Source organism: Stomoxys calcitrans, chromosome 5, assembly GCF_963082655.1.
Source record: "Stomoxys calcitrans chromosome 5, idStoCalc2.1, whole genome shotgun sequence".
Lineage (NCBI taxonomy): Eukaryota > Metazoa > Arthropoda > Insecta > Diptera > Muscidae > Stomoxys > Stomoxys calcitrans.
The window spans coordinates 116,025,741-116,050,173 of NC_081556.1; the positions used below are offsets into that span (position 1 = coordinate 116,025,741).

Genomic DNA, 24,433 nt, shown 5'->3' on the forward strand with positions numbered 1-24,433 from the left:
CTAAAAACCTAGGTGTAGTATTTAACTCATCACTCAGTTGGTCAAACCACATTAATCAGGTAGTTAGACAAACTTATCTTAGCTACGTGCGTTATGCCGTTAAGAAAAGGCTTGAAGCACACCCAAAATCTTCCATTATTTATTTGTGCTTGAAAAGGTACTAAATCAGTCGCGTGTGTATTACAGTATTCCTCGGGTCAAAAAAGTACTGAAAAAAGTACTAAAGTACTGACTTTTCCATCTCTGCCATAGACTTTACATCGCCACATGCTTGCCACTCTTCACAAGAGTATTGTGAAGCTATTATAACTATACCCTACACCACCACTGTGATACAGTGTATTATAACTTAGTGCATTTGTTTATAAAAATCAGAAGGAAGAGAGATATATAATTTTTTGATATCGGGAGGGGGCGGACCCTCCCCCTTACTACAAAAGTACTAGCCAAAAATAAAAGTGGACCGATCGGGACAATATGGGACTCAAATGAAAGGTACTAAGGAGTTGAGTACGAATTTCATAATAAAAGTTGGGTCAAAGCCCCAACGCCCCTTAAAAAAAGGTTTATTTGACGATCATGACAATATGCGACTCAAACGAAAGGTATTCGGGAGTAGATTACGAATATGGTCAGTAAGTAGGAATAGGCTTTATAATTTACTGATAACTGAAGGGGGCGGACCCTCCACCCTTAGCCCAAAACACCACCCAAAATCAAAAGTGGACAATAAGGACAATATGGGTATCAAATGAAAAGTATGCGGGTGCTGATAAAGAATCTGGTATACAAATTCCTGTCGAAGTATAGGGGGTCACCCCACCCCCACAAAAACGCCCAAAATGGGCACATTAGCCAAACACGGATATATGGGAATCGGTTTATTTATTCAATATAGACTGAAAAACGGATAACCGATTTTCGCATATTGTGTAGGTTGGTCTTGAAGGAAAAATAGGTTATATAATTTTTCGTTATCGGAAGGGGGACGGACCCTCCCCCTTATGCCAAAAATACAACCCAAAATCAAAAGTGGACCCATCGGGACAATATAGGTATCAAATGAAAGCTATTGGAGAGTAGAATACGCCCTACCCCAAAACTCCCCGAAACAAACATATTGGACGTTTATTTCAATATGGGGCTTGTTTATTTCGTATAGACTGAAAAACGGCAGAACCGATTTTCTCGAATTTTTCGCATATTCTATAGGTTGGACTGGAAGGAAACATAGGTTATATAAGTTTTCGGTATCGGAAGGGGGACAGACCCTCCCCCTTATGCCAAAAATACAACCCAAAATCAAAAGTGGACCGATCGGGTATCAATTGAAAGGTATTGGAGAGTAGAATACGAATATGGTATTAACATTTGAGTCTAAGTACCCATCGGACCGCCCCAACCCCAAAACTCCCCCAAACAGACATATTGGACGTTTATTTCAATATGGGGCTCAAATGAAAGGTATTCGGTAGTAGGTTTCGAATCTGTCATACAAAATCAGATCGAAGTATAGGGGGTCATGCCGCTCCTAAAAAACGCCATTAGACCCATTATGACTATATGGTCGTTGGCTGAACCGCTTTTCTTAACATTTTCATAGATTGTGTATGTTTGTCTGGAAGGAAACATAGGCTATATAATTTTTAGATATCGGGTGGGGGCTTATCCTAAAAACGCCATCCATATCCGAAAGTCGTCCGATGGGTACAATATGGGTATTAAATGAAAGGTATTGGAGAGTAGAATACGAATAGAGTAGAATACGAATATGGTATTAACATTTGAGTCTAAGTACCCATCGGACCGCCCAAACCCCAAAACTCCTCCAAACAGACATATTGGACGTTTATTTCAATACGGGGCTCAAATGAAAGGTATTCGGGAGTAGATTTCGAATCTGGCATAAAAAATCAAATCGAGGTATAGGGGGTCACGCCACCCTCAAAAACGTTGTTAGACCCATCATAAATATATGATAGTTGGCTGATCCGATTTTCTTAACATTTTCATAGATTATGTACGTTTGTCTAGAAGGAAACATAGGCTATATAATTGTTAGATATCGGATGAAGGCGGAATCTCCCCCTTATCCCAAAAACGCCACCCATATCCGGTAGTGGCCCGATGGGTACAATATGGGTATTAAATGAAAGGTATTGGAGACTAGAAAACGAATATCGTATTAAAATTTGGGTTCAAGTACCCAGCGCGCCGCCCCAACCCCAAAACTCCGCCAAACAGACATATTGGAGGTTCATGTCAATATGGGGCTCAAATGAAAGGTATTCAAGAGTAGATTTCGAGTCTGGCACACAAAATCAGATCGAAGTATCAAAAATCACCCCACCACCCAAAAACGCCTCAAACAGACATATTAGACGTTCATGTAAATATGGGACTCAAAAAAAAGTATTCAGCATTAGTTTATAAATATGATCCAAAATTAGGTCCAAGTAATGGGATGTTGCCCCACCCCCAAATACCCTTAAATAACCATATTAGCCGACCATGGCTATATGGGATTCAAATGAAAGTTATTTAAGAGTAGATTACGAATATGACGTTAAAATTTGCGTGCAATTCTAGGTGGCACTTTTCTTCATAAAAATACCTCGATTAGGTTAATTGACCCATTAGGGCAATATGCGACTCAAATGAAAGGTAATTGAGAGTAGAAAACGAATTTGATACCCAATTTTGAAGCCAAGTATTTGGGAGTACGTCCTAAATCACCCCCTTAACTGAACTTCATTTCCGACGTTAGCAATAAGGAGCTCAAATCAACGGTATTAGGGAGTAAAGAACGAATTCGATATCTATTTTCAGGGCAAATGGCCGATGGCCGCTCCAGCCTTAAAACACCATCCAAACGGTTCATACTTAGCGACCATAACAATTCCAGCCCCAAAACACCCTCCAAACGGTTCATACTTACCGACCATGGCAATATGGGGCTCAAATTAAAAGGATTTGGGAGTGGAGCACGAATTTAATTTCCATATTTGTGTCGAAATGTCTCCCCTAAAAATCACTTCTACTTACACTAATTTTGGAAATTTGTTTGCATTCTCACAGTCACCAAAAACATAACATGGGGCCGTGGGGGCGTCAAAAATTCGCCAAATGGATATATAGACCAATCACAACAATATAGAGCCATGTGTTTTTGGGGAGGTGTCCCACCCCAAAATATCTCCCTATTTGGGTTGGAAATTGATTGATTTTCGGGAAATTGATATAAATTTTCGGGGTCCTGGAGGGTCCTTGCCTGGGGTCCACCCCACCCTCAAACATAACTTATTTACCGATCATGCCATTAGGGGGGTCATATAAAATATTTTTGAAAGTAGAGCACAATTTTTATATTTACCACCGAAATACCCCCTAAACCGGAAATATTTACCATTACGGTAATATAGGACTCAAAAGAAAGGCATTTGGGAGTAGAGTTAATATTTGCCCATGAACCGAGCAGGAACAAACTTCTCACACATCAATGAGTGCTTTCCAATTCAAGTTGAGTTTATCTTTGGGCAGACTTTTTTACATGACCTTGCTTGGCACGGTACATCGCAAATGTCGCCAGCATAAAGAGGGGATAACCACCGCTTTCAATTTGGCAGATGTTCTCGCCAGGATTCAAACGCAGGCGTTCAGCGTCATAGGCGGACAAAGGCTATAGTGGCACGAATTCGATATCCACATTCAGGGCGAAGTATTCCCACCCTAACAAGATATTAGAGAGTTATGTTCTGAATAAAATACCTTTTTCAGTTTTGGGTTTAATATAATTTTTATTTAGTTGATGTTGTTTAATACTATTTTGTATTACCTATGACATTTTCGACATTTCTGAACTAAAATAAACAACACTTGCACTTATTTAGAAGAAATAAATTAGTAAATAGTTTTATTAAAAACAAAAACATACAAGCATACATACCTAAAAAAATACATACACGTTGTATATTTTCGATAATCGATAGTTAGAAATTAAATTATGACAAGTTCTGGTTTGCTTCGCCTACACTCACATTGGCAAAAGTTTACACGAAAGACATTTAAAGAGTATCAAGGCTGTAAAGCCTGGTTGAACCCAAGCAAACTCTTGCCAAAGGATTGTAGGAAAAAAAAAAATAATAATACAATACAATCGTTTATAGTGAGTGAGTGTGTGTGTGCGTGTGTGTGTGTGCATGCGTTAATGTTTTCCCATTCACTTTAGATTTTACAGAAATAAATACACAGTTATTTTTATAAGAAAGTAGGAGAGAAAACCCTCTAAAACTCACACACATACACACATAAACTATACAAGTTTATCACCTGAGGGCGTTAGCTAAGTATACAAAAACACATAGATATAATATTATCGAAAGCTTAAGTACATTGTAGCTAACTTAAAAGTTAAGTTAAGGAGGCTAAAATACATTTAAGTAGAAATCTTAGTTAAGACCCACATACCCATGTTGTTGTTGTTGTTGTAGTTGTGTTAATGTGTTAAAAATGTTTACTGCTGCTAGATAGAGGTTGTATAAAATCGGAACAGAGATTCCAAGGCCCTATGCCCAACCATCCCAGGGATGGTAATCTCTGCGATATTAGAGGGTTTTTCTTTTGGGAGGTATTATTATCATTATTATTTTTTATAAATTATTTTAGTAATTTAATTAAAATAAGGAAAAACCCTGTAATATCTTGCGAGTTAAGTGCTGTGCTTGCTAAAATGCTGGACTTGTTTTAAATGTTAAATTACGTTATACAATTTTTTTGTTTTTTTTTCATTTAAACATATAAATTATATATCGTCTAGGTATAATTACTTAAATTATTTGATTTTAAATTCAAAGTTTTTTTCTTTTTTTTTCATTAAATTATGGAAGGCAGCTAAAATGTTGTGACTTATTTCCTAAACTATTCAAGAAATATTGACTTTTTTCTTTTTTCTACTCTTCTCTGTTTTCAGAGAGAGAGAGAGAGTAGAATATAAAATTTTTTAAATTTTAAATTTGTTTTTTTTTTTTTCATTTAATAATAGGGTGAATTTTTTAAACACTTTTAGTGTTCCTTTAAGGGAGAAAATTTGGAATTTTGTTTTTTTTAGCTTGTTTTTTGATTTTGAGCCTAAACTAACTACACGTCAGAATTCATTGCGCTGGTACAAAATGTGAATGCTTTCATAAGTTTTCTTGTTTTTTATTTGGGCTTGGCCAAGATTTAGCTGCTATGCGAGAAGGCTGTATTTGTATAGGGACCACTATAGATGCTGCTGCCCGAATTTGACACAGTCTTGGTACTGCGTCGGGCCATTATACACAGAACGGCGGCTACAACGGCCAACATCAGTATGAGGCCAGCTATAGCTATGGCAATGGCAAAAGTACGTTGAGAGACGCACAGAGCATCTTCCAAGGTCTGAAAGAAGAGAAGAAGTAGAAAAAAAAATAATAAAAAACAAATATTAGTATTAATTAATTAAAAAAAAATAAAGCGTGCTAAGTTCGGCCATGCCGAATCTTATATACCCTCCACCATGGATCGCATTTGTCGAGTACTTTGCGCGGTATCTCTTTTTAGGCAAACAAAGGATAAAAGAGCTATATCAGGTTATGGTCCGATTCGGACCATAAGTGAAATGAATGTTGAAGACCATAGAAGAAGTCATTTGGTAATATTTCAGTCCATTCGGATAAGAATTGCGCGTTGTAGGGGCTCAAAAAGCAAAATCGGGAGATCGGTTTATATGGGAGCTGCGTCAAGCTATAGATCGATTCAGACCATATGGGACACGTATGTTGAAGGTCATTAGAGAAGCCGTTGTACAAAATTTCTGAGAATTGCGCCCATACTTTGCACAGTTATTGGAAGTCATAACAAAACACCTCATGCTAAATTTCAGCCAAATCGGATGAGAATTACGCCCTCTAGCGGGCGTACTTCGAGATCCAAGATCGGTTTATATGACAGCTATATCAGTTTATACATCGATTTCACTCGTACTCAGCACAGTTGTCGGAAATCATAGTAAAACACCTCATGCTAAATTTCAGTCAAATCGGATGAGAATTACGCCCTCTAGCGGCTCAAGAAGTCAAGATCCAAGATCGGTTTATATGACAGCTATATCAGGTTATGGACCGATTGGGACCATACTTGGCACAGTTATTGGAAGTCATAACAAAATACCTCATGCAAAATTTCAGCCAGATCGAATAAAAATTGCGCCCTCTACTGGTTCAAGAAGTCAATATACTAGATCGGTTTATATGGCAGCTATATCAGGTTTTAGACCGATTTGAACCATACTTGACACAGTTGTTGGAAGTCATAACAAAACACTGCATGTAAAATTTCAGTCAAATCGGATAAGAATTGCGCTCTCTAGTGGCTCAAGAAGTCAAGATCCAAGATCGGTTTATATTGCAGCTATGGCCAAATCGGTATATATAGCCTGATATAGCTCCCATATACGCCAAGAAATCATAGGCCGACATGCTATATTCTGTGCGAATGTGGCCTTCATGAAAGCCACCCTAAAGCCAACTTCAAAATAACTTTCATTTGATACCCATATTGCCCAAAGCGGTAAAAGTGTCCTGTTGAATGGTGTTTATGGGGTTGGGGACCCCCAACACTAAGGGCAATATTTTTATGCTTAGTTCGTACTCTACTCTTCAATACCTCTCATTTGATACACATATTGGCCAAAGCGGTAAAAGTGTCCCTTTGGGTGGTGTTTTTGGGGGTGGGGGGTCCCCGACACTAAGAGTGACACTTTTAAACCAAATTCGTACTCTTCTTTTAAATACCTTTCATTTGATACCCATATTGACCCAGTCGGTAAACATGTCCGTTCGGGTGGGTTTTGAGATGGGGCGTTCCCCCAGGTGAATTGATCCCAAAAATGTATACCAATTTAGAGTTTTTGGGGTACCATAAGGTGACATACAAAATTTCGCTTAAATCGTTGCACCCATCTCCGAGATCTGGCGTTTTTGAAAATTGGATATGGGGGAGGGTCCGCCTTCCTATATCAAATAAATGTGGTACCCTATTTTCCCCAGGGACTCAAACTCTACCATTTGGGTATATTTCATGAAAATCGGATCAGCCGTTTTTGAGTCTACATGGACAAACAAACAAAGCGCAACATTTTAATTTTTGTATAAAAGATTTTGTCAAAATTAGATTTTCATAGAAAATTTCGTCAAAATTTGGTTTTTGTAGAAAATTTCGTCAAATAACTATATTTTTAAAGGAAATTTCGTAAAAAAATCAATTTTTAAATATTTTTTAAAATTTTACCACTTGTAAAATATCGTTCAAGGATAAACGCTAAGAATATCGTGTTCGTTGCTTAAGTCTTTAGTTTTGTCTGACGATAACAGAACTACAGTTAAGTTTTGCCCAAAAATTTAATACGAAATACAAACAACTTTCCAATTTTCATTGTTGTTTCTTTGGGTGCTTATCTTATCACTGTCAAAGGGAAGTTAGGACTCATTTTCCCACTAGCATAATTTTTTCATTAAAACCTTTTTTCCGTTTTGCAAAGATCCCATTCCCTAAGTTTGTATTCCAGGAATATATTTGATATTTTTGGTATTTTTGTTCAATCTTACCCTTTCTTTTGATACAGAATCATCGTCACCTTCTGATACATCGACATTCTCGTTGACATACAACCCAGAAAACACTTCAATGGTAGCTGGGGAACCTTCTTCGTCTTTGTTATCGTTATTGGCTTGTCGTTTGGGTCGTTTGCCTCCACAGAGAGGAGCCTTTAAGACAAGACAATAAATTAATTACTGAAAAAGGAACGGTTTTTATTTTGAATTCTCACCATTTGACATTCGGGATCTACCAGGGGACACAATTTGACATTACATTGATAATATACCGAGGTGGTATAGGGGAATTTGTGGGCAGGGAAGGTCACATTGGCAGCCAATCTGTCAGAGGTATAATTAAACTGGCCCATAATTTCATTATCCATGGGACAACTAGAGTGCAAGAAACAAAAGAGAGTTGAATTAAAAGAAAAATATAGGTAAATAAAATTAATAAAGAATTTTTGGGCTGAAAACCAGATTAGCTATTGGTCGATAATTATTTGTAATCGTAGAAAAAGAAGTTTTCTTAAGATTACATAAGACTAAATTAAAAAAAAAAAATTAATAAAAATTGTGTTCTAGTTATTTTCTTCCTTTCTTCTTTTTTTGACATTTTTTTTTAATTTTTTATTTTTTTTTTATTTTTATGTTTCTTTTTTTAATATTTAATTTTTTTTTAATTTTGAACATTTCTTTTATTTGTATTTTGCTGTATTTTTTATGTTGTTCTTACTATTATTATTTTTTTTAATATTTTTCTTCTTTTTTCTCTTTGTATTTTTTTATTTCTTTTTAATTTTTGTTTTTTAAATATTTTTATTTTATTTTTTTTAAATTTTAAAATTTTTTTTTTAATTTTCAAAATTTTTTTTATTTTTTATATTTTTTATGTTGTTCTTACTTTTTCTATTTTCTAGTTTTTTTCTTCTTCTTTTTTTCTCCTTGTTTTGTTTTTTTTTTAATATCTTTTTAATATTTTTAATTTTTTATTTTTTTTTTTAATTTTTTATTTTTTTCTTAATTTTTTATTTTTTTTATTTTCCTACTTTTTTGAATTTTTTTCTACTTTTTTCTCTTCGTTTTGTTTTTTTTTGAATATTTTTAAAATATTTTAAATCTTTTTTTTTAATTTTTTTATATTTTTATGTTTTTTTTTAATTTTGTTTTTATATTTTTATGTTTTTGTTTTAATTTTTTTATATATTAGTTTTTTTTTAATTTTTTTTATTTTTATTTTTTATATATTTTTTATGTTGTTCTTTTTTTATTTTTTTAATATTTTTCTTCTCTTCTCTTTGTTTTTTTATATTTTTTATATTTTTTTAATTTATTTAATTTTTTTATGATCTTATTTTTTTTTTTAATATTGGGTTGCCCAAAAAGTAATTGCGGATTTTTTAAAAGAAAGTAAATGCATTTTTAATAAAACTTTGAATGAACTTTAATCAAATATACTTTTTTTACACTTTTTTTCTAAAGCAAGCTAAAAGTAACAGCTGATAACTGACAGAAGAAAGAATGCAATTACAGAGTCACAAGCTGTGAAAAAATTTGTCAACGCCGACTATATGAAAAATCCGCAATTACTTTTTGGGCAACCATTATTTTTCTTCTTTTTTTCTTCGTTTTTTTTTTTTTAATTTTTGTTTTTTAAATTTATGTTTTTTAAATATTTTTTTTTAATTTTTAAATTTTTTTTTAATTTTTTTTTTAATTTTCAACATTTATTTATTTATTTTTTATGTTGTTCTTACTTTTTCTTGTTTTGTTTTTTTAATACCTTTTTCATATTTTTAATTTATTTTTAATTTTTTATTTTTAATTTTTTTTATATTTTTTATGTTCCTACTTTTTTTCTCTTCGTTTTTTTTTTTTAATATTTTTAATTTTTTTTTTAATTTTTTTATGTTTTTTTTAATTTTTTTATGTTTTTATATTTTTATGTTTTTCTATTTTTTATATTTTTATGTTTTTTTTTAAATTTTTTATATATTTGTTTTTTTTTTTATTTTTATTTTTATTTTTATTTTTTATGTTATTCTTACTTTTTATTTTTAATGTTTTTCTTCCCTTCTCATTGTTTTTTTTTATAATTTTTTTAATTTTTTTAATTTTTTATATATATATATATATATATATATATATATATATATATATATATATATATATATATATATATATATATATATATATATATATATATATATATATATATATATATATATATATATATATATATATATATATATGTTTTTTTTAACTTTTTTATTTGTATTTTTTTATATATTTTTCTATCTTTTTTATGTTGCCCTTAGGTTTTTATGTTTTTTAATTTTTTTTTTATTTTTTTTTTTAATTTTTTCCCCCTTTCTTTTCTTAACTCACCCATCTTCACCAACCAGCCGCTGTTCACCCCAACCCAAACCATCACGCACAATACAATCGGTTACATGCAAGCCATACAATTCCTGTTTGTCAATGTTTATCACCAGCGTCAAAGGATCTCCGATTTTCACATCATTGGCAATAGTGTGTTCGGCATTGTAGATTTTCATATGGCAGCCAGGCATTGGTATTTCATTATCCACATCATTATCCTCGCTCATATTGTCGGCTGCAGTCTGTTCCTGATCGAAGACATCGTCCTCATCCAAATCATCACCGGCAGCTCGATATTTATCCAATGATCTGCCATAACCACGACGATCAGCACTATCGGCTTCGGAACTTTTTAAGGCCTGTGGCTTTTGGGCGTACTTACTACCCACCATTTTATGGTGATGGGCTTTCTTGCCATTCATGGCAGCATCACGGGATTTGTATGAACAGCGTACATGATAACCGCGACCAGCGTCGGTGATCAATTTCAAATGTGGTTGCAGCACTATTGTGTTGAAGAACTCAATGCCGCCATCATCCTGAAAGAGGAAAAAAAATGAAACATAAGGTAAGTGAAGGAAAGAAAAATTTAAAACTATGATTTAAACAGAAGAAAGGGGAGATTAAGAAATTTTATATCGAAAAACAAGAAAAAGAAAATTTAAGAAATTTGATTAATCATTTTTTTTTTAACTTTTTTGACGAAATTTGGTTTTTATGGAAAATTTTATTTTATGGAAATTTTTGTCAAAATTTGAGATTTTTGGAAATTTTGTCGAAATTTGTAATTGAAAAATTTTCTATATTTATTTTCCATTAAAAAATTTGCTGATTTTTAAATTTTTGGAAGTTTAGTTTATTTGTTTTTTGCCCAATTAATGATTTTTTTGTTTTGAGCACCTTAAAGGTAATATGAGCTGACTTTTTGTTATCGAGTTTGTTGCTTAAGTCTTTTGTCTTGCCATATGACATCATTCATTCATTTCCTTCAAATATGAACTCATAAGCTTGAAAACCTTTAATATTCTGCGGAAAATTACAAAAAAAAAACAAATATTTGCGCAACTTGAATTTGAATATCTCACATGGTTATGCTAAGTAAATTCGGTGTGCAAATGAATCTCTTCTTCCATGAAGTATTTAGCATTCTTAGTTGATTCTTAAAAGACCCCTATCTGCCAAAAAAAAAAAAAAAACAATGGTAAGCATCAAACGTCAACATTCAAGTTAATCAACATATTCGTCACACTAGGCTAAGCATAAAATCTTAATGAAGGCAATTATTTGTATTAAATCGTAAGGATAGCTGAAACCAGCAGTGTCCCAAATGCAATGACCACTAACGCCAAGCCTTTGCTGGTGCTATTGCTATTGCTGCTTATGATGATCAAGTGGATGTTGGTTGTATAGGCTTGGTTGCTTGTAGTGAGGATGGCGTTGCTAATGATCAAACCACTTAAATGTCTAGTTGCCATGTTTGGTCTGTTCTGTCTAAGCTCTCAAAAATTGCGGTGTGAAGAACTTGGCACTGCCATAACAACAACTTAGACCCTAAAGCCATTCAGCTGTAATGTTTGATTTCCAGGAAGTGTGTAAAAATAATGAAAACATCCCAGCGTTATATGATGGAATGATGGCTTGCCAAGCCAAAGTGCTTAACTAAAAGTTTTGCTAATGATCGCCGATTTTTTTCTCTGCCTGGCATTTACCCGAGAGTATGGCTTAGAACAAGCCACAAAAATGAGAATAATGTCCAATTTTGGTGCAGACTTTGGGGAAATTGTTGTTGCTTGTGTGACTGGGAAGATGGGAAACGTCCAATTATAAGGCATCGCATGTGTATATTAGGGTGGAGAAATAAAAAAATGTTGCAAAAAATCTTATATTTGCAAATTTGCTATTGAATCGGCAAAAATAAGGTTTATTCTTTCCAGAGGAAAATTCTTTGAAATCATGTCTTTAGAGGAAATTTTAATGAAATGTTGTCTTTAGGGAAAATTTCAATGAAATTTTGTCTTTAGAGGAAATTTCAATGAAATTTTGTCTTTAGGGGAAATTTCAATGAAATTTTGTCTTTAGGGGAAATTTTAATGAAATTTTGTCTTTAGGGGAAATTTCAATGAAATTTTGTCTTTAGGGGAAATTTCAATGAAATTTTTTCTTTAGGGGAAATTTTAATGAACTTTTGTCTTTAGGGGAAATTTCAATGAAATTTTGTCTTTAGGGGAAATTTGAATGAAATTTTGTCTTTAGGGGAAATTTGAATGAAATTTTGTCTTTAGGGGAAATTTTGTCTTTAGGGGAAATTTCAATGAAATTTTGTCTTTAGGGGAAATTTCAATGAAATTTTGTCTTTAGGGGAAATTTCAATGAAATTTTGTCTTTAGGGGAAATTTCAATGAAATTTTGTCTTTAGGGAAATTTCAATGAAATTTTGTCTTTAGGGGAAATTTCAATGAAATTTTGTTTTTAGGGGAAATTTCAATGAAATTTTGTCTTTAGGGGAAATTTCAATGAAATTTTGTCATCAGGGGAAATTTCAATGAAATTTTGTCTTTAGGGGAAATTTCAATGAAATTTTGTCTTTGGGGGAAATTTCAATAAAAATTTTGTCTTTGGGGAAATTTCAATGAAATTTTGTCTTTAGGGGAAATTTAAATGAAATTTTGTCTTTGGGGGAAATTTCAATGAAATTTTGTCTATAGGGGAAATTTCAATGAAATTTTGTTTTTGGGGGAAATTTCAATGAAATTTTGTCTTTTGGGGGAAATTTCAATAAAAATTTTGTCTTTGGGGAAATTTCAATGAAATTTTGTCTTTAGGGGAAATTTAAATGAAATTTTGTCTTTAGGGGAAATTTCAATGAAATTTTGTCTTTGGGGGAAATTTCAATAAAAATTTTGTCTTTGGGGAAATTTCAATGAAATTTTGTCTTTAGGGGAAATTTAAATGAAATTTTGTCTTTGGGGGAAATTTCAATGAAATTTTGTCTATAGGGGAAATTTCAATGAAATTTTGTCTTTAGGGGAAATTTTGTCTTTAGAGGAAAATTCAATGAAATTTTGTCTTTAGGGGAAATTTCAATGAAATTTTGTCTTTAGGGGAAATTTCAATGAAATTTTGTCTTTAGGGGAAATTTCAATGAAATTTTGTCTTTAGGGGAAATTTTAATGAAATTTTGTCTTTAGGGGAAATTTCAATGAAATTTTGTCTTTAGGGGAAATTATAATGAAATTTTGTCTTTAGGGGAAATTTCAAAGAAATTTTGTCTTTAGGGGAAGTTTCAAGAAATTTTGTCTTTAGGGGAAATTTCCATGAAATTTTGTCTTTAGGGAAATTTTTAATGAAATGTTACGTTAAGGGAATTTTTAATAAAGTTTTGTCTTAAGGGGAAATTTCAATGAAATTTTGTTTTAAGGGGAAATTTCAATGTAATTTTTCTTTAGGGGAAATTTCTATGAAATTTTTCTTTAGGGGAAATTTTAATGAATTTTGATATATTTTCCGGGCTTAGTCTTTGGGGGACCACCCCAATCCCTAAAACACCCCAAAATCGGGCATATTTATCGACCATGTCAATGTGGAGCTTAAATGAACGGAATTGGGGGGTAGAGCAAGAATTGATACCCATTTTCGGGACCAAATTTCTGGGGGTCTACCCCTTTCCCAAAATACCCCACAAACAGCAATTTTTTACTGACCATCGCAATATGGGGCTCAAATAAAGGTATTTGGGAGTAGAATAGGAATTTGATATCCAAATGTAGGACCATGTATTTAGGGCATCACCCCTTCCCCAAAACATTCCTCAAAGGGTAAATATTTTCGATCATGCCAATATGTGGCTCAAATGAAAGATATTTGAGATTAGAAAACGAATGTGATAACGTATTTTGGGGCCATGTGTTTGGTGGATGCCTCATCCTGTAAATTCGCGTTGAACCAATCGCAATATGGGGTTGAAATAAATGGTATTTGAGAGAAGTGCCCACCACCTCTTCTCCGAAAACACCCCTAAATCCGACATCATGAGGATATCGGGCTGAAATAAAGTATTTTATGAATGGAGTACACCTTACATCCAAACTTTAATTTGCAGACCAATAAAGATCATATGGGATTCACATAAAGGCACTTATATTGATCAGCTGTTAGTCAAGTTTGCATGGCATTTCATTAAAAGATCTTTAATTGTCGAAAATAAATATTCCAAGGAAACTTTTGATCCTTAAGGCGCAGCGGAACGTGCCCGGGTCAGCTAGTTTTTTTTTTTATAAAAATATCACATAATTATATATTATGTATTTATTTTTATTTAAAAATCCATTAAACCTCTTCCTTGCTTAGCATCTCCCTGTACAACTGCTCCAGGTTTTCTTTCTTCCATTTTGTATTTTGTGTTAGACCCCCTATTATATTTATGTGCGAGTATGTGTATGTTTTCGTTTACGATTTATAACCAGCCATCATAAGTTGAAATGGGCGGCATTTTCCTTAAATGTAGCTATCAGCCATGCGTTTATGAATTAGAATATTATCGTTGACTGACTAATAGACCATTATTAAAAATATTTAAATTATGGACTTTGCCACAAACGACAGCGTAACAACTTAAGTAGAAAAATGTTTAAAATATATGCATGCCTTCTTGGTACTAGACACAATTATGCCTAAAGATACTTTGGGAATAAACTTGGCTGGGCTAAAAGCTCGAACTGTATGCAAGAACATACTTATTAAATATCAAAAGAATACATCTTCTTCTTTTGTTGAAAACTGTATAAGCTGTTCCATTGAAGTTGAAGAAGTAGGCATCCAAGTTCTGATTTCTACAAAGAGTAACTAAGCAAGAACACCAGCTAGTAAACACATGCATATCAACTATAATAATGGTAATAATCGTAATAAATGTTACATATGTATGGACGAGAATTTATTGTTATGTTCATATGGTTGGTCTTCTCAAGTGTTGCTTTTTGCCGCATGTGCCTTAAGTCTTTTGTTTTGCTCTATGCTCACCATTCACTTGGCTACATAATAACCGAAGGAGGGCCTTAACTGTTTATTGTTGATGTTGTTGCTGCTGTTGTTGTTGTTGCCACATCCAATGGAGAGCAGAAACCACATAATAAGAAAAAGAATAATACAACGTAGTGAATGAAGTTGAGTGGTCACATATGGCTTTACCGCCTTTATTGTTTTTGTGTTCCAAACAAAAGTACACCCAAGTACTTCCCATTGCCAAATGCGGCTAGAAAAAGAATCATGGAGGGCAACAAGGTATGAATAGCGAATAATATAATGCATTGCATTGTATTGCGGCTGGCAAACTAACGGCTTATGTAGGAAGTTTAAGTCGCCTCGCCATTGTTGTTGTTGGTGTTTTTACTCATTCGTTTGCATAGAAATGCATTTATCATCATAAATATGGAATAGAATATAAGCTATGACGACCAAACGGGATTTTACCGTTTATTCTACTGATTCTGGCCTGAACTAAATCGTTTAAAAAGAAAAACATTACGACTTCTTTTGCTTACTGCATCTCATTGTTTGGCCATAAGGGCGCCGAGAGAGAGAGATATGAGCAATATGCAAGACAATATATGCAAGTAATGCAACGAAATACATTAATAGAACATTCGTAGTTATATGTAGGTCTCCACAACATAAAAAGAAAGATAACAATAGGAAATGTTTAGAATTAAACTAAGGTTGAAATTATAATCAGTAGCTAGGTCAATAATTTTACAGTTAGTTTTTAAAAATAAAAAAATAAATGCTGCTATAAATCTTACACGATGAATGGATGCAGTATTTTTTACATTTAAAGTTTAGAAAAAAAATTTAAATTTTATAAAATTTTTTTATAAATTTTCAAAAAGGGGATTCTTAATATATTGTATTCTAATTTTCAGAATATTTTTTCAATGAAAATTTAGTTTTGACGTTGTTATTTGTGAAATTAAATATTAGTAAAATTTTTTTTATAAATTTTCGCAAAAAAAAAGAAAAAATTTGCGAAAGTTTTATGAAAAAATATTCGACGGAAAATATTTACACAAGACTTAATCTTCACAAAATGTTATTTAAAAAGCTAATTTTGGATCAAATCGGGAGTCAAATGGAGCCCCACGATGTCCGTAGAATATGAAACATACCAAAAGTTGGGTTCAAGTCTCAGGGGGCCCAAAACCGCCCCACATCCAAGCGGACATGTAAATGATTTGGTACAAAATAGGACATAAATGAAAGGCATTTGACAGTAGATTACCGATACGATTTCAAAACAAGATATGGTCCGGTTTGGACCACAATTAAATTATATGTTGGAGACCTGTGTAAAATGTCAGCCAATTCGAATAAGAATTGCACCCTTTGGGGGCTCAAGAAGTAATACAGAGATATGGATTTATATGAGAGCTGTATCGGGCCATAGACCGATTCAGACCATTATAAACAAGTATGGTGATGGTAATGAGAGAATCCGTCGTACAAAATTTCAGACAAATCGGATAAGAATTGCGCCCTCTAGAAGCTCAAGAAGTCAAGACCCAAGATCGGTTTATATGACAGCTATATCAGGTTATGGACCGATTTGAACCATACTTGGCACAGTTGTTGGATATCATAACAAAACACGTAGTGCAAAATTTCATTCCAATCGGATAATAATTGCGCACTCTAGAGGCTCAAGAAGTCAAGACCCAAGATCGGTTTATATGGCAGCTATATCAGGTTATGGACCGATTTGAACCATACTTGGCACAATTATTGGATATCATAGCGAAATACGTTGTGCAAAATTTCATTCCAATCGGATAAGAATTGCGCACTCTAGAGGCTCAAGAAGTCAAGACCCAAGATCAGTTTATATGGCAGCTATATCAAAACGACCTACACTAATAAATATTTGTGCAAAATTTCAAGCGGCTAGCTTTACTCCTTCGGAAGTTAGCGTGCTTTCGACAGACAGACGGACGGACATGGCTATATCGACATAAAATGTCGCGACGATCAAGAATATATATACTTTATGGGGTCTCAGACGAATAATTCGAGGTGTTACAAACAGAATGACGAAATTAGTATACCCCCTTCCTATGGTGGAGGGTATAATTAGGCAACAAATGCCAGGGGAGCCGCCACACCCCTGAAAAACTCCTCCCACAAAAACACACCAAACGGAACAAGTAAAAGCGTTCGAAGTTGGGCTGGGCCGAATCTTGGGTACCCACCATCATGGATTTCGCCAAAAATCTATCCTTTTTACTGAATTTGTATTTGAATTATTTTGGTCTCTAGAAGTCATATCAGGGTATCGGTACTTAGGGGGGCCTTTATAACCATATTGACAGATAAAGCTTGGCACGGATGTTGTAAGTCATAGGATAGGTTTTTGCGCGAAATATCAGCCAAATCAGGTGAGAATTTAGACTTATAAGGACTAAAGAAGTCAAATCCGGGGATCGATCTAGATGGCGGCTTTATCTGTTTATAAACGGATTTAAATCATACTTGGAATGACTATTGGAAGTCATAATTCAAGTCTTTGTTCCAAATTTCAGGCAAATTGGACGAAAATTGAGGCCTCTAGGGGCCTAAGAAGTAAAATCGGGCGATCGGTTTATATGGGGGCTATATCCGTATATAGAGCGATTCGGATCATACTTGGAATTGATGTTGGAAGTATTCTTCTCTTCTCTCTCTCTCTAGTCTTTATTCCGAATTTCAGCCAAATCGGATGAAAATTGAGGCTTCTAGGGGCTCAAAAATTCAAATTGGGGGATCGTTTTATATGGAGGCATGGAAGTCCTAGCTTAAGTCTTTATTCCAAATTTCAGCCAAATCGGAAGAAAATTGAGGCTTCTAGGGGCGCAAGAAGTAAAATCCGGGGATCGGTTTATATGGGGCTATATCTGTTTATAGACCGAAGAAGATCGGGGGATCGGTTTATATGGGAGCTTTATATAAATCTGAACCGATATGGCCCATTTGCTATCCCCAACGACCTACATCAATATTAAGTATCTGTGCAAAATTGTAAGCGGCTAGCTTTACACGTTCGGCCGCTATCGTGATTTCATAAAACTAAATTTTTGGACAAATTCTTCTCAGCGGATATCAAGACGATGTTTTTGTTCAACCATGCCTAGCCCAACCTAAAACTCATAAACCCCTAGCTTTGTCCACCTCTCATCTCTAAACCTAGAGCAAGGGAGAGAGCTACGCCAACATGTGTGCGCATCCAACCGAAGAGAACTTGTCCATACTCCCACATGCGTCTACTCGGTGAATGGCAGCCAGTAAATGTGGGCGTCCTCACATAATTGCCTGCGGGCGGATGTCCCTATAGGGACCTACCCACCTGGTTGATATATTTAAGTAGACCTCTTATAGATACTTCTGCTAGATCACCTAAATCAGCGAAGAACCGTCTCCCTAAGATGGAGTGCATATGCCTCAGCAAACACTAAGCCAGTGCCCGTCGTCTCTCATGCTCATCAAGATAGTTTTATAGCAATAATCACATGGGAATCGTTGCGCGCCGCCATAGGGATTACAGCGTTGAGCTCAATCAACTATCTCTTGCCGAAAGCAAGAAAAGAAATTCATTTCCGGTCGACAGCAAGCCAAAGAGTCCTGCAAATACGTATGTGTTACGTATTTGCAGGACTCTTTGTGAAAGTTATGTCATGAGGGGGAATCGTAACATGCCATGGAGCAATTGCACCTCATAGGTCGAAACTTGCATAAATCTTGGTCGAAACTTACATAAATCTTGGCATACATAAATCTTGAAGCGGATTGCCATTTCCACATGAAAATGTGACTACAACAACAACAACAACAACCATGCCCGCCATGAATGAATACCGAGGTCTCATAGTCGTCAAACACAGTATCAGCGCCCATTTTTCTCTGACGGTGTAGCGAACTATGACAATGCCACCCTTCTCTTAAATAAACATTTAATAGTAGTCATATTCGTCGTGTTGTTATAGACTTAGTTGCCAGACCTGTAATGCAGTATGGTGTTGTGGGCTGGTGGACGGCGTTTTAAAAGTCTAACTGTTGTTCAATAGTCAGCCGGATTCATAGGATGGCTTATTTGTGCATTACAGCCGCACTGTGATGCACTGAATTTAGTGCTACCCTAATGGCTCTGGACATAATGACTAGACAAATTGCTGCAACCACTGGCCAAGGGAGATTTCTCTTTGGTATTGTAGCGGCAACGGACACTGTGTTATCCTAGATACCAAGCTCGATGTTCCAGGCAGTGTGGATTAGAGGTGTGCACGTAGGCTGTGTCACGCGTGAGTCATGACTAATGAGATACCAGGGCCAAAAAAAGAAATTTTTTATTGCATGCTCTCAAATCATATGGTATCTGGAATATGGTAATAGGAATCTGTTTACGGACGCATAAAAATGAACAAATCAAATAACTGCTTACCCAGGTCTGATTCATTTTCAATATTAATTTTCGTACATTAAAATGCTGCATGATTTGAGACGTGAGTGCATCGTGAGTCGTCAATGTTACGTGAGTCGTGAGTGTCTCGTGAGTCGTGTGTAAGTAAAATTTTCGCCCGTGTCGTGAGCATGCGTGAGCGTAAGTCGACATAAAAAAAGTCTTGCGTGAGTAAAATTTAGCTCACGATCTCGTTAACACCTCAACTCTAACCCTTCCAGATTTCAAATATATATCTCTATCCCTTCACACACGGCATATGTTTACTAAATGTTTTCGGTTCTATCCCACTGTGCGGCGTTGAATTAACGCCATTGCCAAGGACCACACCGCAGGCAGATTTGAAAAGGATTCTGAATATGCACCCTATTGCAATCTTTATTCGGAAATGGGGCGCCAATGTTGCTGAATGAGAACGATCCCCACTGTTGTTTGGTCTATGTAACGGAATCGACTTGAAATCTTTCTTGTCCAGAGACTGATTTCGCTTCGAAAGTATGGCGATATAACAAGAAGACTATAGTTCATTTTGGATACAATGTATGCGGAGAGACAATCGTGCTTGGTCACCTCGGCATTTCGACAATTTTTTGGGGCTGCCAAATCTTCCTTGTCGGTCCGATATCGCCAAAAACAGTGGAATATCCCCACTGGTTTTGGGGATATTCCACTTTTAATTTTTTTTTTGCAATTGCCCGAGACCTGAAATTTTGCACACGATCTCACTTACACTTCAAAGAGATATCTTTACCCGCTCTAACTCGACATATTTTTTACTTGCTTTTTTTAATTTTTTCCCGCAGTGCGCCGTTCAGCCTTTGGACATTCTCAGTGTCTTATATTGGGCTGCCCATAAAGTAATTGAGGATTTTTTAAAAGAAAGTAAATGCATTTTTAATAAAACTTAGAATGAACTTTAATCAAATATACTTTTTTTGCACTTTTTTCTAAAGCAAACTAAAAGTAACGGCTGATAACTGACAGAAGAAAGAATGCAATTACAGAGTCACAAGCTGTGAAAAAATTTGTCAACGCCGACTATATGAAAAATCCGCAATTACTTTTTGGGCAACCCAATATTTCAGCACCTCATACATTCGTTAAATCATTTTTAGGTTAACTCTGCACTACCTAATCCCTATCGAAAATCCTCTTACAAGTAGAAAACGCACAGTGGCCGATGGCTTATTCTCTTCTGTGCCTTTCTTTTGCTAGAAAAATTTCGTATTGAGAACTATTTCTACTACTTCCATAATTGTAAAGTGATCCCGTCGACAAAGAGAAAACAAAATTTTCCGTATTTTAAAAATTTGGGTAAAGTTTTGTTTCTATTAAGGTAATGCCAAAAATTTATTTCTACAAATAATTTTGTCAGCATAGCATTTCACAAAAAGTGTTGGCAAAACAGCGAAACTTCCTTTTTTCTCGATTTTAATTGTGTCACCTTTAATGTATACCCTCTCAGCTAAATTACCTCTAATACCAAATCACTCCAACATATTTCGTTACTCCTTCCTCTTAACAAATAACGCTTATATTGATCAATTGTAAACACAGAAAAATGCAAGTGACAAAAGATTTTTGCCTAATCTCTTTCCATTTTTGTTATAAAAAAATGCAATTGCTTTTGGGATTAAACCAAAAATAGTTACGCCTTTTTTTGACACATAAGAAATAAACCAACAAGGCTTTGATGCATTTCTGCACTTGGTAGCAATGAAGTCACTACGTATTTGTGTCATAGTAGTTCCATAAATGGATTCAATTTGCTGCAATCCTCATTCAACAGACGCCAACAAAGATGATGATTACAATCATCGTCATCATTGTCATTAAAAAAAAAGCCCATTGCTTTTGGCCGTGTTTCACGCCATAGTCATCGAATGGTCAATCTGAAAACTCATGTGCCAAATCATTCCTCATCCAACTACAACTATTAGGCTAACGACTTGTTTGATTTTTATCACCACGTAGGGTTTCTTAGCCTTATAACATTTGCAAACTTAGAAAAACGTAGCAAGACTAGACTGGACTTGTTCCTAAACTATGTGGTGTAAAATCGAAAGAAAAATACCACAGAAAAATGAAGTGGGAAACAACTTAAACCACACCAACATCCATTTAACTGCCGATGGTGATGATAATTACAATCATCATTGTCATTATTGAGGGAGCATTAACCACTAATGATTGTTGGCCATCGAGCTATAGACTTCGGCTATTTTTTTTTTTTATTTTAAACACAATCTTGCTTGAGGAACTAACGCATTGTTTACTGAAGTGTATGAAAAATGATGAAATGCTTTAATTGGCAAAAGCAGTACACCGAAAAAAAAACAAATCTAAACTTGTCTGTAGTCTTGAACCTAAATGAGACAATTATTGTATTAACAGAAATTGCTTTAATTGGTTATCAACTATTTTTGGGAACATTCAAACAGAAGGACAGACCGACGCATTTGGATCGTATATGGCATGGAGCTGATAAGTATAATATAACAAATTTTTTTCCAAATTTTATCAAAAACTCAAAATCGCAAAATAAGCATGACAGAAGTACGTTCAAGCCCATGGAAGAATCGATTAATATTTTGATGTTGATCAGAATGAGTTAATTTTGCATATACAACTTTCTTTGATAACTGCTCTTTATGAAAATTATGACAAAAAAAATTTCCGAATTTTTGTAGAAAATAGGATTACCTTCTTTGGAAAATTGTTGAAGAAAAATTATATTTTTATCCTACACCACCACTGTGGTACATAACTTAGTGCACCCAGAAGGAAGAGAGACAGATCCATTGATAAGTATACCGATCGACTCAGAACCACTTTCTGATTCGGTTAAGCTATGTCCATCTGTCTGTTAATTTGTGTACAAACTACAGATAACAATTTTCGTCCAATCGTTGTCACATTTGGTGCAGTCATCTTTTTTGGCCAAGAGACAAATCCTATTGAAGTCCGAAAAAATCGGTTCAGATTTGGATATAGCTCCCATATATATGTTCGTCCGATTTGCAGAAATACAACAATAAAATAGTCATTTGTTAACCGATTCCGATTTTCTTATGACTCTCGGTATTACTGTTGAATTTTATAGAAATCGGTTCTGATTTTGATATAGCTCTCATATATATGTTCGTCCGATTTGCAATAATACAGCAATAAAATAGTCATTTGTTAACCGATTCTCTCAAAATTTGCCAGGAAAGATTTTCTTATAACTCTCGATATTACTGGTGTATTTCATAGAAATCGGTTCAGATTTAGATATAAATAGCTTTCACATATATATATCGAGCGATTTTCACTCCGAAAGCTACTGCAAGCGCATTTATTGACCAATCTTTCCAAAAAATTTTGTACAACGATTTCCCTGAAAACTACCACAATATCTAAGAAGTTTGTTCGAAATCGAATCAGATTGAGATATAGCTCTCATATCGAATCAGATTGAGATATAGCTGCCATATATATGCATACCTCATATGCAAATTTATGATGTTCATCCATAGGAGTGAGCAGTTTGCTGGGTGTTCTACTTTTTATCATGGTATCCACAATACGTTCCATGGTTTTGAGTAGAAAGGACGTAAGGCTTATAGGTCTGTAGGCCTTGACAAATATCTAACAGCCAAAAACTTTAAATTGTGTATAAATAGCCTTCTGCCAGGCTTTCGGAGTATATGCAACTTGTAAAAATAGTGGCCAGATGAGGCGCCAGATAGTCCGTCTCCTTATGTATTGGGTTGCCCAGATAGTAATTGCGGATTTTTCATATAGTCGGTGTTGACAAATTTTTTCACAGCTTGTGACTCTGTAATTGCATTCTTTCTTCTGTCAGTTATCAGCTGTTACTTTTTGCTTGCTTTAGAAAAAAAGTGTAAAAAAAGTATATTTGATTAAAGTTCATTCTAAGTTTTATTAAAAATGCATTTACTTTCATTTAAAAAATCCGCAATTACTTTTTGGGCAACCCAATAGTTACGCCGGAAATATTTCATCAAGTCCGGTTGACTTAAGAGGTTTGAAGCTTACGATAAGCCTTCGATCAACCTCATTATTCCAAGATTCCAGTGTCTCCGTGTCTCCCGTCGTTTTCTGTAGAAAATGGGTTTTCATCAAAAGCCTCAATATGTCCTTCCATGTCGCTACTAATGTTTCATTTTGGACATGGGTTTTTGAGAGAAAATTTTCCACTTTGCGAATTAACGGTATCGACCTGTTCGCAGAAAAGCTTCCAGTAGGCACGTTTTGCCGCTCTAGTAATCTAATAGTATTTCTTCAGCCGTGTGTAATACACATCCCAATATACTTCCGCTTTTTTACGAGGTGCTCTGTTAAAATGTCTGCGGACCTCTTCTCTATGTTACGAATCTCCGCAGTCATCCAGTGTATTTCTTGGTCTGATTTCCTTTCCCGAAGAGGATAACTATATGCGAAAGACCCCACCGGCGCAGTCGTAATCCTGTTGACATTGTCGCCAATGCTTGGACAATTTAAATTATCTTGACCAAGTCTTCTTCTGAGTAGTCTTCCGAATTTGCCCAGTTGGTTTTCATCTTATTACGGAAGCTTATCGGATTTGGCGCTGGCCGTGCTCCTTGTAGACCATCCAATCCTGAAACTCATCGACCAGATTTTCCAAACATATTGTCACATCTAAAACCTCCTCGCAATCCTATTAACAAAGGTAGCTGTGTTACCAATATTAAGTGTTATTAGGTCGTTAGCATTCAGGAACTCTGCCAAGGCTTAGTCACGCCTATTAATGTTTTGTGGACTTATTTCCAATATTTTCGCCATTTTGACCAATGTGCGATGTTTCGTCTGTTGTAATAACGCTACAAGTTTCAAAAATTGAGATATTGAGCTGAAATTTGGCACAGATTCCTTTTGTGTTCATACGCCAAATCGGACTGCATTTGGGTATAGCTGTCATGTAGATCGATCTGTC

General features: G+C 34.7%; 1 protein-coding gene across 4 annotated transcripts in view; it reads right to left on the reverse strand.

Annotated features, from left to right (window-relative positions):
* Positions 1-3,882: 3,882 nt before the first annotated feature.
* Positions 3,883-24,433, reverse strand: part of LOC106086656 (uncharacterized) — a 193,498-nt gene continuing 172,947 nt past the window's right edge. For all 4 annotated transcript variants that reach the window (XM_059368884.1, XM_059368882.1, XM_059368881.1 and 1 more), the window contains 4 exons: positions 10,002-10,534; positions 7,847-8,006; positions 7,626-7,784; positions 3,883-5,418 (listed from right to left, as the gene is read on the reverse strand). In XM_059368884.1, coding sequence (XP_059224867.1) covers positions 5,221-5,418; positions 7,626-7,784; positions 7,847-8,006; positions 10,002-10,534 — 1,050 coding nt within the window. In that variant the 3' untranslated portion in view covers positions 3,883-5,220. The remainder of the gene's footprint in view (positions 5,419-7,625; positions 7,785-7,846; positions 8,007-10,001; positions 10,535-24,433) is intronic.